General features: G+C 41.8%; 1 protein-coding gene across 21 annotated transcripts in view; it reads left to right on the top strand.

Moving 5' to 3' along the window:
* The window catches only part of chd6 (chromodomain helicase DNA binding protein 6), a 379,195-nt gene that overhangs the window by 194,885 nt on the left and 166,325 nt on the right, over positions 1-17,985 (top strand). For all 21 annotated transcript variants that reach the window (XM_060919167.1, XM_060919164.1, XM_060919158.1 and 18 more), the window contains 5 exons: positions 5,112-5,367; positions 5,466-5,676; positions 12,019-12,214; positions 12,589-12,753; positions 13,506-13,685. In XM_060919167.1, coding sequence (XP_060775150.1) covers positions 5,112-5,367; positions 5,466-5,676; positions 12,019-12,214; positions 12,589-12,753; positions 13,506-13,685 — 1,008 coding nt within the window. The remainder of the gene's footprint in view (positions 1-5,111; positions 5,368-5,465; positions 5,677-12,018; positions 12,215-12,588; positions 12,754-13,505; positions 13,686-17,985) is intronic.

Consider the following 17,985-nt stretch of genomic DNA (forward strand, 5'->3'; position numbering starts at 1 on the left):
ATCATTGATGGAACAATGAATTCTGAATTATCCCAGTGAATTCTAAAGGAAAATATCAGGACATCTGTCCATGAACTGAATCTCAAGAGAAGGTGGGTCATGCAGCAAGACAACGACCCTAAACACACAAGTCATTCTACCAAAGAATGGTTAAAGAAGAATAAAGTTAATGTTCTGGAATGGCCACATCAAAGTCCTGACCTTAATCCAATCGAAATGTTGTGGAAGGACCTGAAGCAAGCAGTTCATGTGAGGAAACCCACCAAGATCCCAGAGTTGAAGCTGTTCTGTATGGAGGAATGGGCCAAAATTCCTCCAAGCTGGTGTGCAGGACTGATCAACAGTTACCGGAAACATTTAGTTGCAGTTATTGGTGCACAAGAGGGTCACACCAGATAGTGAAAGCAAAGGTTCACATACTTTTGCCACTCACAGGTATGTAATATTGGATCATTTTCCTCAATAAATAAATTACCAAGTATAATATTTTTGTCTCCGTTGTTTAACTGGGTTCTCTTTATCTACTTTTAGGACTTATGTGAAAATCTGATGATGTTTTAGGTCATATTTATGCAGAAATATAGAAAATTCTGAAGGGTTCACAAACTTTCAAGCACCACTGTAGACACTGAAGTAAAATCAGGTTGAACAAGTTGAAAAGGCAGAATTTTACAAGCCGAAGTAAACTCTGAAAATGCTAAAGTAGTCTCTTATTACTTTGATCATAAAATATCAAGTCATTTTCAGTATGTGAAGCAAACATTGCATATGAAGCTAATACCAACCAGTTTCATGGGTTTAATCAAAGTTATGAAAGATTTTCTTGTACTCCCATATGCAAGGACTTGATGAGAGCATAAAAATTATGATTGCAGGTTTGCCAAAGTTTGCGCTTTCAGACAGTGTTATGTTCTCACATGTACTGTAGAAATCTGACATCATCTAATAAATCTCTTTTTCTGACTCTTGTATACCTTCACCACAACAACATATCCTAAACTACAACTAAATCAATTTTTTGTTAAATCACTCCATTACACCTTTACACCCATGTGTGGGCCTTCCCCAAACTATTAGCACAAGGTTGGAAGCACCCAGTCTGTTCGGTTCACTGATGAGCACACACCTTGCTTGCTCACAGTAGTGATAGTTGCTTGTGTTTCACTTTTTTGTGTGCATTTGCCTTGCATTTGCTAAATACACTGATCTATATGGCTAAAACATTTTATTTTGGTCACATCTGGCCATTTAGTGTGCTCCCATGAAGGGCTTCTTTGGCCCAATCCCAATTCTAATTTCTACCCCTCCCCCTCCCCCTTCCCCTCCGCCTTCCCCTTGGCCCTTCCCCTTGAAACTGAGCTACAAGGGATAGGGCTTGAAATTCAACCCCTACGTATTGGGATAGCCCTTCAACGATCGCATACGTCATCGCGTACCTCCGTCAGCGTTTACGTTAGCAAAACGCAACCAAATGCGTCATTGGCTGCGACCAGCCGCTACAGTCAGAGCCAGAAATCTCTGCTGGCAGGGTGTGATTTGTTAACTAACACCACTGAATGGGAGATCTTTGGCGCTTCGTGCACCACATCCGACAGAATGAGGTGTCAGAACACTCATGTAAACAATAAAAGCGAGAATAACAGAACAAAACGTACGCAGTAAAGCAACCGAAAACAATACTCACTCCCAAAGCTTTTTAGCAGCAGCTTGGATTTCAGAAATCGCTGCTCATTCTCAGCTCGAAAGCGAATCAAGCGGCGTGTTTCCTCTGGATAACAACTTAAAACACGTAAATAATGGAGAAAATACATTTATGACAATCTTTCGCCGCGGGAACCGCCATCTTTCTGAAATCCGCATGAAATCTCGCTGAAATCCGCATGGCATTGTGGGAAATCACTCAAACCCCTTCGTTCAGAGTCAGCTCCAGGAAAATCTCCGTTTGGAGGGGTACAGAAGCCCTACCCCTTCCCCTACCCCTCCGCGTTAACTGGGATTGGGATACCCCTACCCCTTCACGTGAACGCGCAAAATGGAGGGGAAGGGCCAAGGGGTTGGTCCAAGGGGTGAAATGGGATTCGGCCTTTATGCAACCATTACAAACAGGGTGTTTTTTTTTTTTTGCTGTTGTTTTTCTTTTTTTTTCCCTCCAGGGAGGCGATGTCTGACAGTTGAATTTGCAACTTGCCAATCCCCAAAATAAATTAAACTTCAATTTTGAACCTGTGATTATTGGTTTCTTCTGAGCATTCTTCTCACCATGTGTGTCAGCAGCATGGTAACCTTTAATTTGTAAATATTGAAATGGTTTTTCTTAGTGGGGTTTTAACCGCTTATGTAAATTTTAAAACCGGACAGTTAGCTATTTGAGGCACCACTATATAAATACTGAAGTCATTCTTCAGGTGTTCATTTTGGCCTGCATCCACAGGAAATGTATGAGAAATGCATTTCTGACAGTATTTTGATTCAGAGAACAGCAGTCATATAGTGCACAAGTTATTATTATAAGCATGCTTTGCGACTGCGATCATATAAAGTTTGTTATTCCACTCATATTTTACATTTACATAAAATAACCTTGGGGCGGCATGGTGGTTTAGTGGTTAGCACTGTTGTCTTACAGCAAGAAGGTTCTGGGTTTGAGCCCCATGGCCAACGAGGGCCTTTCTCTGTGGAGTTTGCATATTCTCCCCGTGTCCACGTGGGTTTCCTCCGGGTGCTCCGGTTCCCCCCACAGTCCAAAGACATGCAGGTTAGGCTAATTGGTGGCTCTAAATTGACCATAGGTGTGAATGTGAGTGTGAATGGTTGTTTGTGTCTGTATCAGCCCTGCGATAACCCGGCGACTTGTCCAGGGTGTACCCCGCCTCTCGCCCATAGTCAGCTGGGATAGGCTCCAGCTTGCCTGCGACCCTGTACAACAGGATAAGCAGCTACAGATAATGGATGGATGGATGGACGGAAGCTTGGGGCGGCATGGTGGTGTAGTGGTTAGCACTGTTGTCTCACAGCTAAAAGGTTCTGGGTTTGAGCCAAGTGGCCGACAGGGGCCTTTCTGTGTGCAGTTTGCATGTTCTCCCCATGTCTGCATGGGTTTCCTCCAGGTGCTCTGGTTTCCCCCACAGTCCAAAGGCATGCAGGTTAGGTTAATTGGGGGCTTTAAATTGACTGTAGGTGTAAATGGTTGTTTGTCTCTAGGTCAGCCCTGCGATGACCTGGTGACTTGTCCAGGGTGTACCCTGCCTCTCGCCCATAGTCAGCTGGGATAGGCTCCAGCTTGCCCGCAACCCTGCACAGGGGAAGTGGTTATGGATAATGGATGGATGGATGAATAAAATAATCTTTTTAAACTATGTGGCTGTTTCAGAAAGGTTGCTAGAGTAGTACTGCATTGTGAAATATTGAGCTGACATTCAGTAAAGCTTTTACCCTGTGGGATTTTTTTCTTTTTGTATTGTTATTCCACTTTATTATATCTGTCCCCTACCTCGGGGATTTACTTTGTTTGATTTACTATGTTGGATTTACTTTGAATGAGATTATGGTTGGGTGGTTACCATTTTTGCCTCATAGCAAGAAGGTTCTGGGTACGAACCTCATGGCCAGCTGGGGTATTTCTGTGCAGAGTTTGCATGTTCTCCTTGTGCCTGCATGGGTTTCCTCCCACAGTCCAAAGACATATAGGTTAGGTTAACTGGCTAATCTAAATTGCCCATATGTGGGAATGGTTGTTGGTTTCTTTGCTCACCCTTGTTCTCGCTATACTGTTTAAACTCCATTCTGACAGCTGTGACCTGCTGTTATTCACACTATCAAGCCTGTAATAGTAATTCACATTATTCACATTCACTTTTTAAAGTTTTATTCCTCCCATGATTTAATAATACATTTTCCCCCAAAAAAAATCCACTGCAGCTTTACTGCTTTCACAGTGTTACTTTTACTGATGAAATGCTCAGATACAAACTTTTTTTCCGAAGATGAAAATGAAAATTATAATGAAATAAAAATTCAACATTGTACTCAAAATCTATGTTGAAAAGGTAACATTATTTTCCTCAACAAATAAAATTAATGAAACTATCAGCAAGTTTTCTAGTGTCTTGGCTGATATTTTGCTAGCTAGCTAAAACTAGCATGCTTGCTGAGCAAGTTCACTGAAATTAATTTACTTTTATCAAGTGTATACAAATAATAAATGCGCTACTAGAATAACATACTTAAATCTGCATACTTTCCTATGGAAGAGCTATTGCATGTTATAGTGGGCAGTAATGTTGTAGTCAAGACCACCTAAACCAAGACCAAGTCATGGCAAGCCCAAAGTGTACCAAGACAAGACCAAGACATTTAGATGTTGAGACCAAGTCAAATCCAAGACCAAGGCAGGATGAGACTGAGTCGAGATCAGGACCAGACCAGTGTGTGTGTGAAGGGAGGTGGAGAGTGGTGATGGTTGTTAACAATAATAAATATTTCAAATTAGCATTGAGTCATGTTATTGGTTGTATTTGAAACATGAAGCTTTACATCCAATCACAGTAATAATGTTAACAAATAAATCAATCAGTGTGTAGGCAGTTTAGTGATATCCCTGCACCTGTGGTCTTGACTGGTCTTGAAATAACATGCTCTTTGTCTGAACCAGAGACAAGACCATGTAAAAATGCAGTTGATTCCAAAACGAAACTTAGACCTTCAAAAAGTAGTCTTGCAACCAAGCCCAATCTCAAGTACTACAACACTAGTGGGCAGACACTACACATGTGATTTTCGCAGTTCAATCTAATACTGCACCTGTGCATAGAGACAAATGCCATTTTCAGTCACTGCAGAACTTTAATTTAGTCAGCACACATCAAAAAGGAAAAAAGGTTTAAAAAAAACCCTTGAGTTTTCATAGACTAAAACTGTGCAGTTTTAGTTGACTAAGATTTCTGCTGCTTTTTGCCACCTAAAAGTAGACTAAAACTAATACTAATTAAATAATTAAAGAAATTATGCATTTTCACCCAAAGACTAAGACTTAAACCAAACTTAAATGAAACTTAAATACCTAGCAATTGTTGTGAATATTTTTGTCCATTAAATTATATGAATGCTGACAGGTTAAGAAGCTTCAAGCAATTTTGAAGCCTATGATGTTGAGGAGGCTGAAGGATGATGTAGAGAAGAATTTGGCCCCTAAAGAAGAAACCATCATTGAGGTAGAACTCACCAATATCCAGAAGAAATATTACCGGGCCATCTTGGAGAAAAACTTTAGCTTTCTGTCAAAGGGAGCCAACCAGCACAATATGCCAAATCTCATCAACACTATGATGGAGCTACGCAAGTGTTGCAACCATCCATATCTCATCACAGGTAAACACACACACACACACACACACACACACACACACACACACACACACACACACAAAGTCCCTCTACATAAACAATATGTGAACTGTTTCTCTTAGGTGCTGAAGAAAAGATTCTGGATAGCTTTAGGAAAACCCACAGTCCTGATGCACCAGATTTCCAGCTCCAGGCTATGATCCAGGCTGCTGGGAAATTGGTGCTTATTGACAAGCTGCTGCCCAAACTCATAGCTGGGGGACATAAAGTTTTAGTGTTCTCCCAGATGGTTCGGTGCCTAGATATACTAGAGGACTACCTCATTCAGAGAAGGTGAGTGTAAACTTAAGTTATGAATTGTCTACATGTGACATGTAGCAATATGTACAAAATGTAAATGTTATTATACTTTCTACATAAAATCCTCCATATATTCACTGATCTGCCATAACATTAGAACCACTGACAGGTGAAGTGAATAACATTGATTACCTCATTACAATGCCACCTGTAATATATTAGGCAGTAAGTGCACAGCCAGGTCTGCTGAAAAAGTTAATACTGACACCTTTCTCTTTTAGCCAGCATTAACTTTTTCAGCAGTTTGTGCTACAGTAGCGCTTCTGTGGGATTGGACCATTATGGGCTAGCCTTTGTGCTCCATGCGAATCAATGAGCCTTCAACACCCATGACCCTGTCATGGGTTCACCGGTTGTCCTTCCTTGAACCACTTTTGGTAGGTACTAACCACTACATAATGGGAACACCCCACAAGATGTGCCATTTTGGAGATGCTCAGACCTGGTCACAATTTGGCCTTTGTCAAAGTCACTCAGATCCTTATGCTTGCCCATTTTTCCTGCTTCCAACACATCAACCTCAAGAACCGACTTTTCTCTTGCTGCCAAATATATCCCACCTCTTAACAGGTGCCATTATAATGAGTAATGAGATTGTCACCTGATGTGTGTGTGTTTTTTTTATATATATATTATGGCAGTTCGTAGGAGGGGGAGGAGCACAGAAAGACGGCAGGCCAGAATAACGTTCAATAACTTGTTTATTTTTGCTCTTTTCAGATGCAAACTTCACTCTCCCAGCCACGCATGCACGCACGCACACACAAGTCATCTGGTTGGGGAGAGAGCTCACTTCCTCTGCTCTCTCTCTCTTTATATAGGGCGCGGTCACTGGGAAGACACACAAACACAGGTTAATTGACATCAGGTGTAGTGATTCTGCCACTTACCTTCCCTGACTCCGCCCTCCAGTCACAGACCGATGCTTGACTACGCCCCCGCTGCCACATATATACAGTATATACCGTATACACACACAAACCCCATTTCCAGAAAAGTTGGGATATTTTCCAAAATGTAATAAAAACAAAAATCTGTGATTTGTTAATTCACTTGAACCTTTATTTAACTGACAAAAGTACAAAGTACTTTTCAATAGTTTTACTGACAAACTTAATTGTATTTTCTAAATATAAACAAGGGGTGGGACGGTGGTGTAATGGTTAGCGCTGTCGCTTCACAGCAAGAAGGTCTGGGTTCGAGCCCTGTGGCCGACAAGGGCCTTTCTGTGCAGAGTTTGCATGTTCTCCCCGTGTCCGCGTGGGTTTCCTCCGGGTGCTCCGGTTTCCCCCACAGTCCAAAGACATGCAGGTTAGGTTAACTGGTGACTCTAAATTGACCGTAGGTGTGAGTGTGAATGGTTGTCTGTGTCTATGTGTCAGCCCTGTGATGACCTGGCGACTTGTCCAGGGTGTACCCCGCCTTTCGCCCGTAGTCAGCTGGGATAGGCTCTAGCTTGCCTGCGACCCTGTAGAACAGGATAAAGTGGCTAGAGATAATGAGATGAGAAATATAAACAAAGTCAGAATTTGATGCCTGTAACACACTCACAAAAAGTTGGAACAGAGGCAAAATAAGACTGAAAAGTTTCTAGGATGTTCAGGTAAAAAATTTTGGGAATATTCCATAATAAGCAGGTTAATTCGTAACAGGTATGGTTATCGTGATTGGATATTTAAAAAAAAAAAAACATGCACCTAAGCTGTCTTTGCAAGCAAGGATGGGTGGTTCACCCCTTTGTGCCAAAATTCATGAGAGAATTGTTAGTCAATTCAAAACGAATATTTCTCAGCACTAGATTGCAGAGAATTTGGGGTGATTAATTCGTACATCAGTATATTTCAATGAACTGTTGTTTTTGTCATAAGTATTTTCCCACAGAACGTGAATATTACACAGCAAAGTCATTTTTCTGACCTTTCGTACTATAAAATGCATCAACCAATTACGTTGTGCAAAATGAACATTATGTGAAAACATAGATGACATTAGTAGACAGACTCTTGCGCTTCTTGATTAAATGTACTCAATTAGTTTACGGGTTACTTTTTATGTCTACAGTTGACACAACTAACCTCAGAATGCTCTATTTTCTGTTCTGCTCTACAAAGTGAGAATTGCTCTAGCTAATGGATTACCTCTACATGTTTCTGCAGGTTGAATGTTCAGCTGTGAAATGCTGAAATCTCAGGTTTTGGCTTGCATAACTTGCAATCATTATGATGCTGTTTCCTTGGAAGTATTTAAAACTGAAGATAGCGGATAAATTGACTCAAGGATGCTCATCTGTTTTCACTGTCTCAAACATTGCTGCTGCTAACTAAGCATTTGGCACCTGCATTCCCCAACTTTCTGCAGGAAACGTCTTTATTTTGATTGTCTTGGGATTGAAATATTGAAAATTTTCACATATTGTCTTTTAAATGGATTACAGTCTTCTTGGGGATAAGTTCATTAATAGAGACTTTAAGCCTTGGAAGCTAAAGTCTCCAAGCAGCAACTGTAATTCTGTGGTGAAAAGGAGTGTTTGACGGTCATTTAAAAACTCCATAGGGGTCAAAGTTTGTGTCTTAGTTAACTTCCAGAAAAGTAACGTTGCCTAAGTCAGATTCTGTTTCAATATTTGAGTGTTTCTGTGATTAACAAAGTGCTTATAAAATCATAAATTCATCTCATCTCATTATCTCTAGCCGCTTTATCCTTCTACAGGGTTGCAGGCAAGCTGGAGCCTATCCCAGCTGACTATGGGCGAAAGGCGGGGTACACCCTGGACAAGTCGCCAGGTCATCACAGGGCTGACACATAGACACAGACAACCATTCACACTCACATTCACACCTACGGTCAATTTAGAGTCACCAGTTAACCTAACCTGCATGTCTTTGGACTGTGGGGGAAACCGGAGCACCCGGAGGAAACCCACGCGGACACGGGGAGAACATGCAAACTCCGCACAGGAAGGCCCTCGCTGGCCCCAGGGCTCGAACCCAGGACCTTCTTGCTGTGAGGCGACAGCGCTAACCACTACACCACCGTGCCGCCCCATAAATTCATTATGATGCCAAAGTTGGCTTACTGTGATCACTTTAGCAGTGTCTGAGATTTCATCAGAAAAAATATTAAATGAGCATAGTAAGTGTCTTTGACCACACTGATTTGAATTCATTGAAGGAGTAGTATAATTTTTTTGTGTGTAAATATAATTCACATTCAGCACACATTAAAGGTAGACTGCTTTTCAGATTTTTCAAGTTTAGTTCATAAAAATAATTTTCCTTGACACCCAATTATTTTTGTTTAGTGGATCAAAAGCTACTGAATTTGAATCACAGACTTCCAATTTTATAAGTGTTTTTTTTTATAGAACAATTAATGAATTTAAGGTCATGTGGCCCTAAATTCTCCACTATTTTTTCTTGCTTCACCCTGACCCAATTCAAGATATTACGTCATGCATCACGTGGTGGGCTTTCCCCGTCTGCACAAGGCATTGTGGGATACAAATTTGAAACAGGAGAGGAAAATGGAGGTTACAAATGAAACGTGAAAGACCGACTACAGTAACAGAAAACGAGAAGAAAAGACATGTTGCGAAGGAAAGGAAGCACAGGACCAAACTAATAAATACTGGTAGTCAGCGAGCACCCCGGTGTGATCAGCTGTTCATTTAGAGACAGAATGGTGTAACTGTCAGTGCACAGTCAAAGGTAGACCTGTAGATGGCAGTAATGCAACACTGGATGCCAGCTGCCGTAAAGCGCAAAAGAAGAAGGAAAAGAAGAAGCAGCAAGTAAATCTGCGTATGCGCACACCGGACTTCCTCTCTGTCTGCCTGACTGCATGAAGCGAGCAATTTCATGCACATTATTTGCTAGGGAATCCCCTCAAATTAAATCACTTCCCAACCACAGAATGACATGTTTTTTTTTTTTTTTTAGATATTGCAGAAATAAACATGTATCACAATGACCAAATTTCAGAGGGAACTAAATTTTTTGATTTTATGAAATCAAAAGGCCGTATAGCTTTAAACATATGTATTCAATATCCATAAAATACGCTGACGTTTTTGCTATAGCAGAGAAGCGGGCTATGGTGGCAGAAAGCAGTAAGTCAAATTCTTACATGTGCAGCACAGTTCAGTTTTTCTTTCCATAGCCAAGCCAGTGTCTATCATTGCATAAAGTGTAACTGTTGTAGTGCCTTCTAGCAGCAGGACCAGACACCGGTAGGTTTGTGAGAAGAGAAAAAGTGCTCTTTTTATTAAAAAAAAAACAATAGGGGGATTGTGCTAGGGAAGGAGGTGACAACCTTGGTGCTGGTAGCTTGCAGGCAGATGTGGGAGTACAGGGCTGAGGTGACATGGCATTGGGGTCTCTGTTGAGGCGTCGAGGACCATTGCTGTGGCGTCCCAGGTGGGAAGGGCATCGTCTGAGTTGGTATCTGCCAGCACACAGAATAGTGAGTCAGAAAAGCCATTCAGCCTAATGTACTCACTGTGCGGTAGATGCAGCACCCTTTTCAGATCAATAAGTGTGTTGCATTAGTGTCTACCAGCCATGCTAAGTTAAACCGCTCTACCCCTCAGCTGTGTGGCTGTCGCTGTCTCTTGCTGGAGGTGCTGAACTCTTGCTGCTGTGGCGTGGAGCAGAAGATGGGGCACTGTCTTTTTAGCACCACTGAGGCAGCACAGCGAATAGCATCTGCAGAGAGAGAGAAGAGGGTGGATGACCCATCATTGTTACACTGTGATAAAAAAAAATTGTTGTTGAATATTTTCAAAAATCTCAAGTATAAGTAAATGATTTAGTTATACTTTAAAAACAGTAAATAATGTACATGTACCATTTCGTTACTTTCTATCCTTGTTGCTAGGTGATCTTTCTTGCTAGGTTAACTTGTGCGCTAATTTTGCTAGTTTTCTTTAGTTAGCTATGTTGCTTACACTCAACAACATGGTAAAAGCTTGAATGCATAGTTTTAATCAAAACAACAGAAGATTAAAAGATGAGAAGAACCAAAGATTAGGCCTGTGCAATAAATGAGAAATGGGAGAAATTTTTGTGAAGTAATTTATTTATTTATTATTTTTTTTACAAGGACACTTTCCACAAGACTTTCATTAAAGATTAGCAAAACCCAAAAATAAATTCCTTTATACTGACTGATAATATCCATATGAGACATGATCGAGTGTTCACATGTTCATATTTGTACCTGTGTACTGTGTACAGATTTTATTTTAAAAGAAAAACAATGTCCCTGGGTGCTGCCATCTTATTCTCTCCAAGGCTCAAATATCTCGCTCTGAGTACAAATTATGATGTCACATACACACCACATGGATTACCGAGGCTAGTGGAGCTCTCATGGATGCATCGCTTCTAAGTTGTTGTAAACAACCCTAAAGATGCCCAAGTGTCAAGCTTTTGGCTATAAAAAAAATAAGCCCTATCATTGATAATTTTATGTGACATGATTTTGTTTTTAGCATGATGATCTTTTTAGATGGCAAGAATCGCGTTGCTATGGCAGTGGGATTATTTACTAGTATCTGTGTCAGTACTGTGTATGCATTATCGAGCCGGGTGAGATCTAAACTTTACTAGAAAAGCACTCGGAGAGCGCAGACCTCTGCCAAGAATCCTTTAAAAAATTCCGGGATCCAGACAGTGATCCGGATCACCGCCAAAATTTAATGGATTGTTACTTGTGCCCAGTCACACCTCTGGAAAAAATTTCAGAGCAATCCGTTCATAACTTTTTCCGTAATGTTGCTAACAGACAAACAAACAAACCAACGCTACCGAAAACATAACCTCCTTGGCGGAGGTAATAAAAGTGAAGTCTTTTGATTTGTGTATTTTGTTGCCAGTAAAAATCACTTGGTTACAGAAAATGTCTGATCAGATTTTTAGAATTAAAAGCCTTTATTTGTCACATATACATTACAGCACAATGAAGTTCTTTCTCTGTACGCACGCGCACACAGAGAGTGGGCAGTGGCGCCCAGTGGTGTTGTGGGTTTTTTTAAGAATTAGAAGCCTTTATTTGATAGCTCTGTGCCATTAACATCGCAGGTGGATATCAGTTTCAGTGCAAATGGTTGTCCAGGTAAGCCTATTTTTAGCAATATCATAACTTTTAAGATTGATGAATTTTTGTTAAAGTTTTATTTTTAATTTAAATGTGCGGAGGGCACATCAGGGCACTTGCCATGATCATAAAATGGCATTTATTTTTGGGTTTTGTTTAACTTCAAGTAGAAAGCAATTGCAGATCGGGCTTTTAAAATTAAGCTGTACTGTGTTTCAGGTATACATACGAGCGTATTGATGGGAGAGTCAGAGGGAATCTGCGACAAGCCGCTATTGATAGATTTTGTAAGGTGGACTCAGACCGCTTCGTTTTCCTGCTGTGTACAAGAGCCGGGGGGCTGGGCATCAACCTCACGGCTGCAGATACTTGCATCATATTCGACTCTGACTGGAACCCACAGAATGACCTGCAGGTCACCAACTCAGTTTATATAGCACATATAACCACACAGAAGTAGGTCAAGAGAAGTTGTGGGTAGTCGAGAGGTTTTCAACCCTTGTAATAATTGGCTGTTTGGCATAATGAAATGCTATAGAGTTATTGCTTTTGCCAGTAGGCCCAAGATCAGTGGTGGAGCTTCCTTTATCACTTTTAAGAGTAAGGGAGGGAGAGGAAAGAGACATACACATAAAGACATATCAACTAGCAAAGAAAGGGCAGTGTTTAGAAGTAAAGAGATTGTGTCACTAAAGTACAGGACAACAATGCCAAACTGAAGTAATATCTGATTAAAAACTGGTTCATCTTTTCCTAACGATTATTCTTCATTCTTTTTCAACCTCTTAGGCTCAAGCTCGCTGTCATCGGATTGGCCAGAGCAAAGCTGTGAAGGTTTATCGTCTTATTACACGCAATTCATATGAGAGGGAGATGTTTGACAAAGCCAGTCTAAAGCTGGGTCTGGACAAGGCTGTTCTACAGGACATCAACCGCAAAAGCAATCTAAATGGGGTAAGCGCTCGCCACTACTATATTCTACTTTAAAAGCACAAGTTGAGAGGTATGCTTTGGGAACAAGGATCCTGCAGGACCCAACAAAAAGTAACAGGAGGGGCAGATTTCAACTTCGTGCAGGCAGCAGTGGGTAGTCAGATATTAAGCCTGCAGGACAAAGAAAGGCTTGTTTATTAACATGGAAGAGTATAGGATGTGGCGTGTTACTTCTGTAGCACTGCGCAATACATTTACCACAGTTGTTTGTTCATCTTCAGTATCTGCTTCGTCTCTGTTAGGGTCACTCTGGTTTACTGGTAAATTGATTTATTTATTTATTTTTTTTAATGCACAACATGACCAAAATATATGGGCACTTGACCATCAAACCCATATGTGGGCCTTCCCCAAACTGTTGCCACGAAGCTGGAAGCACACAATTGTAAAAAAAAAAAAATCTTTTTATGTTGTAGCATTTATGATTTCCCTTCAATGGAATGAATGGGCCTAAGTGTTTAAGGCACACTAAATCTGGAATGTCATGTTCAAAAAGTACATATGGGTGGATTGGTCAAATGTCCACAAACTTTTGGCACCTCGATATACCATGAAATCTACTTGATTTCACTTTATTCTGTTATTTTCTCAAAGTTATAACACTTGTCCTACTCTTTTTAATATAAACTGAAAACAGACTAAATTATATTATTGTCACTTAAATAACACTTTTTCCCCCCACTGCATCTTTGCTCATTATTATACTGTCACAGGTACAACAGCTCTCGAAGATGGAAGTGGAAGATCTCTTGAGGAAAGGTGCATATGGTGCCCTTATGGATGAAGAAGATGAAGGTTCAAAGTTTTGTGAAGAAGATATTGATCAGATTCTGCAACGCCGCACTCAAACCATCACCATTCAGTCTGAGGGGAAGGGATCTACATTTGCTAAGGTAAATACAAGGAGATCTGTAGGTGTTACAATTAAATGTTTTGTATCTTGTTTTCAAATATTGTAGTATTATGTCTGTCCATTAAATACATCTCAAGATCCCTTTACTTTGTATTTATTGTATTAGAATGCCTTTTTCTGCCTCTTAAACTCATAGCATGTTTTCACAAAAGCCGTCCACGTTATATTCCTCAAGCCCCCCACTGTTCATTAATAACTCACTAGTATTAGTTTCAAAATACCCCTGGGCCATTCACACTGAATACGAGGAAAACATGAGGAAAATATTTCATATTGAGTGCTACAAGAAGTATGGGAGTAGTGAGTTTACACTACAGTTTATTAAGCGTTGTTTGCTTATTGTGTAAGCAGGCATAAAGAAAGGCTGCAAGGAAACATACTGTAAGTCTATACTGACAAATTAGCTAGCTGATAACATGCTGTGGTATTTCCCTGATGTGGATGGAATACTGAAGCGCGGGAGACGGTGTTTACACACAAGTTTATTTTACAGCTTTACAGCTTCAATATGCGTGTTTACGCACACACACGTGCGTATATGTGTTCTGGTTGGGAGAGCTCCTCTCTTGTCGCTCTCTCCCTCCTTTTCTACCTTCCGTCTTCACTGCAAAACACACAGACACAATGTTAATGTTAATTGAAAACAGGTGTACTGACTTTGCCACTCACCTTCCCTGACCCTGCCCTCCATTCACAAACCAACGCTTAGCCACATCTCCACTGCCACATACCCCCACCACCCAACTCAGGCCAGGGAGCCATCTGGCCTGCAGTGGACTCCCCCCGACGAGATAGGAAGTCCGCCACCACTATCTGCGTCCCCACCCTGTGGACCACCTTGAATTTAAATGGCTGGAGGATGAGGGTGATCCACGTATTGGCATCCTTCATGTGGTGGAGCCACTGGAGGGGCATGTAGTCTGAACAGAGGGTGAAAGGGGCACCCCAGCAGGTAGTATCAGAGGGTGAGGACCACCCACTTGATGGTCAGGCACTCCTTCTCTGTGGTGCTGTACTTACTTTCACACATCGAGAGCCTGCGGCTGATGTACAGCACCGGCTGTTCCTCACCCTCCACCTTCTGGGATAGAACGGCCCCCAGCCCTCTGTCCGATGCGTCCGTCTGTAAAATAAAAGGGAGAGAAACATCAGAGGAGTGCAAGAGTGGTCCCCCACACAGTGTAGCTTTTACCTTAGTGAAGGCCTGTTGGCACTGCTCTGTCCACTGCACCGGATCTGGTGCTCCCTTTTTAGTAAGATCAGTCAGCGGGCTGGTGATGTCTGACTAATTAGGTATGAACCTGCGATAGTAGCCAGCCTACCCCAGGAATTGTCTCACCCCACTTTTTGGTCTTGGGCCTCGGGCAGGCTGCAATCGCTGCTGTCTTGTTAATTTGGGGATGCACCTGCCTGTGACCCAAGTGCAAACCCAGATACCGTACCCCCCCCACACACACCTAATCGCACACTTTTTCAGGTTAGCTGTGAGACCCGCACACCCTCAGCAACTCTAGGATGGCTCTAAGGTGTTCCAGGTGCTGTGGCCAATCATTGCTACGTATAATGATGTCGTCAAGGTAGATTGCCACATAGGCAGTGTGGGGGCAGAGGATCTTGTCCATGAGCTGCTGGAAGGTGGCAAGAGCCCCAAATAACCCAAAAGGAAGCATGACAAATTGTTGTAATTCAAACGGTGTAGAAAAGGCCATTTTCTCTTGGGATAGAGGAGTCATGGGGATCTGCTAATATCCCTTTGTCAAATCCAGTGTCGAATAAAATCGAGCAGCGCCTAATCGGTACGCATCAGATTTAGACACCACGTTGACTTTTCTGTAGTCCACACAGCACCAGAGCAACCCGTCGGCCTTGGGAACCAGGACTACCGGGCTGCTCCAGTCACTGTGGGACTCCTCGGTTATGCCCATTTTGAGTATGGTCTTGAGTTCGTCCTGAACCACCTTTTTCTTGTGTTTGAGTAAACGGTAGGGGTGGCTACACATCACCACCCCTGGGAGTATTGCAATGTGGTGTTCTATGGGGTGGGTGCGACCGGGAAGGGGCAAGAGCACATTGGAAAATTCCTTTTGCAACCTGGCAGCCTCTGTGAGTTGGGCCGGTGAGAGGTGGTCTCCACAGGGGACCGGAGCGGTTTGAGTAGTTACTTTTTTTTACCTCCGGCCCCAGCTCCGCCTTCTCCAGAACTACCAATGCCACAAGGACCCCCTTGTTCCAATGTTTTAGCAGGTTGAGATGGTATATTTGCAGTGCCCCTCCCCTACTCATTCGCCTCACCTCATAGTTGACGTCCCTGATTCGCTGTGTGACCTCAAAGGCCCCCTGCCACTTGGTGACTATTTTGGAGCTCGAAGTGGGCAATAATATGAGCACTTTCTCTCCCGGGGTGAACTCTCTAAGGCACCTACCCCTGTTGTACAGCTGGGTCAGTCAGGATTTCTTTCGGTTTCTTTCTGATAAGAAAGACTTGATTTTGGGCACCCTGTACACCATCAAGCTAAAATAAACCACTTTAGTTTGAGCTTCCTTAAGGTTATTTTAAAACAGAATTATTCAAAAGCGGTATTAGGACTCCATTTACCCTTTATTTCAACAGAATATTTGATTTACAGTTGAACAGAGTCGAGAAGAATTTTGGAACAACCAACAGTGAAGGAATTTGAATTTCCTGTTGATTTACAAACCGAACACAGAATGACACCACGTTTTACATCATACTTTAGCCCAGGGGTGTTTCTAGCTATTGAAAAGACCAGGGACTAAGACATGTTTTCCTGGGGCTTGTATTTTTTAAGGGAGATCGGCATCAATAGGTTGGGGAGGTTATATTTAACTTTACAAGATAATATTATCACCCATACACATTCAAAGGTTATGACATCTTTATTAGTGATTTCTGCACTGCTCTTTTTAAATTTATGTAGTGCACTTCAGTTTCTCTCATTTATTATTATTATTAACATCCATAATGTCTCAGGAAACTGAGGCATGTGTCAACTGACTTAAAGATCACTAGTAAAATTAATCATCAGTTTAATAAAAATATATCATTTCTCACTCACATACAGTGAGGCAAAAAAGTATTTAGTCAGTCAACAATTGTGCAAGTTCTCCCACTTAAAAAGATGAGAGAGGCCTGTAATTTTCATCATAGGTATACCTCAACTATGAGAGACAAAATGAGAAAAAAAATCCAGAAAATCACATTGTCTGATTTTTAAAGAATTTATTTGCAAATTATGGTGGAAAATAAGTATTTGGTCAATAACAAAAGTTCATCTCAATACTTTGTTATATACCCTTTGTTGGCAATGACAGAGGTCAAATGTTTTCTGTAAGTCTTCACAAGGTTTTCACACACTGTTGCTGGTATTTTGGCCCATTCCTCCATGCAGATCTCCTCTAGAGCAATGATATTTTGGGGCTGTCGCTGGGCAACACAGACTTTCAACTCCCTCCAAAGATTTTCTATGGGGTTGAGATCTGGAGACTGCTAGGCCACTCCAGGACCTTGAAATGCTTCTTACGAAGCCACTCCTTCGTTGCCCGGGTGGTGTGTTTGGGATCATTGTCATGCTGAAAGACCCAGCCATGTTTCATCTTCAGTGCCCTTGCTGATGGAAGGAGGTTTTCACTCAAAATCTCACGATACATGGCCCCATTCATTCTTTCCTTTACACGGATCAGTCGTCCTGGTCCCTTTGCAGAAAAACAGCCCCAAAGCATGATGTTTCCACCCCCATGCTTCACAGTAGGTATGGTGTTCTTTGGATGCAACTCAGCATTCTTTCTCCTCCAAACACGACAAGTTGAGTTTTTACCAAAAAGTTCTATTTTGGTTTCATCTGACCATATGACATTCTCCCAATCCTCTTCTGGATCATCCAAATGCTCTCTAGCAAACTTCAGACGGGCCTGGACATGTACTGGCTTAAGCAGGGGGACACGTCTGGCACTGCAGGATTTGAGTCCCTGGAAGCGTAGTGTGTTGCTGATGGTAGCCTTTGTTACTTTGGTCCCATCTCTCTGCAGGTCATTCACTAGGTCCCCCCTTGTGGTTCTGGGATTTTTGCTCACCGTTCTTGTGATCATTTTGACCCCACGGGGTGAGATCTTGCGTGGAGCCCCAGATCGAGAGAGATTATCAGTGGTCTTGTATGTCTTCCATTTTCTAATAATTGCTCCCACAGTTGATTTCTTCACACCAAGCTTATTACCTATTGCAGATTCAGTCTTCCCAGCCTGGTGCAGGTCTACAATTTTGT

Source organism: Neoarius graeffei, chromosome 4, assembly GCF_027579695.1.
Source record: "Neoarius graeffei isolate fNeoGra1 chromosome 4, fNeoGra1.pri, whole genome shotgun sequence".
NCBI lineage: Eukaryota > Metazoa > Chordata > Actinopteri > Siluriformes > Ariidae > Neoarius > Neoarius graeffei.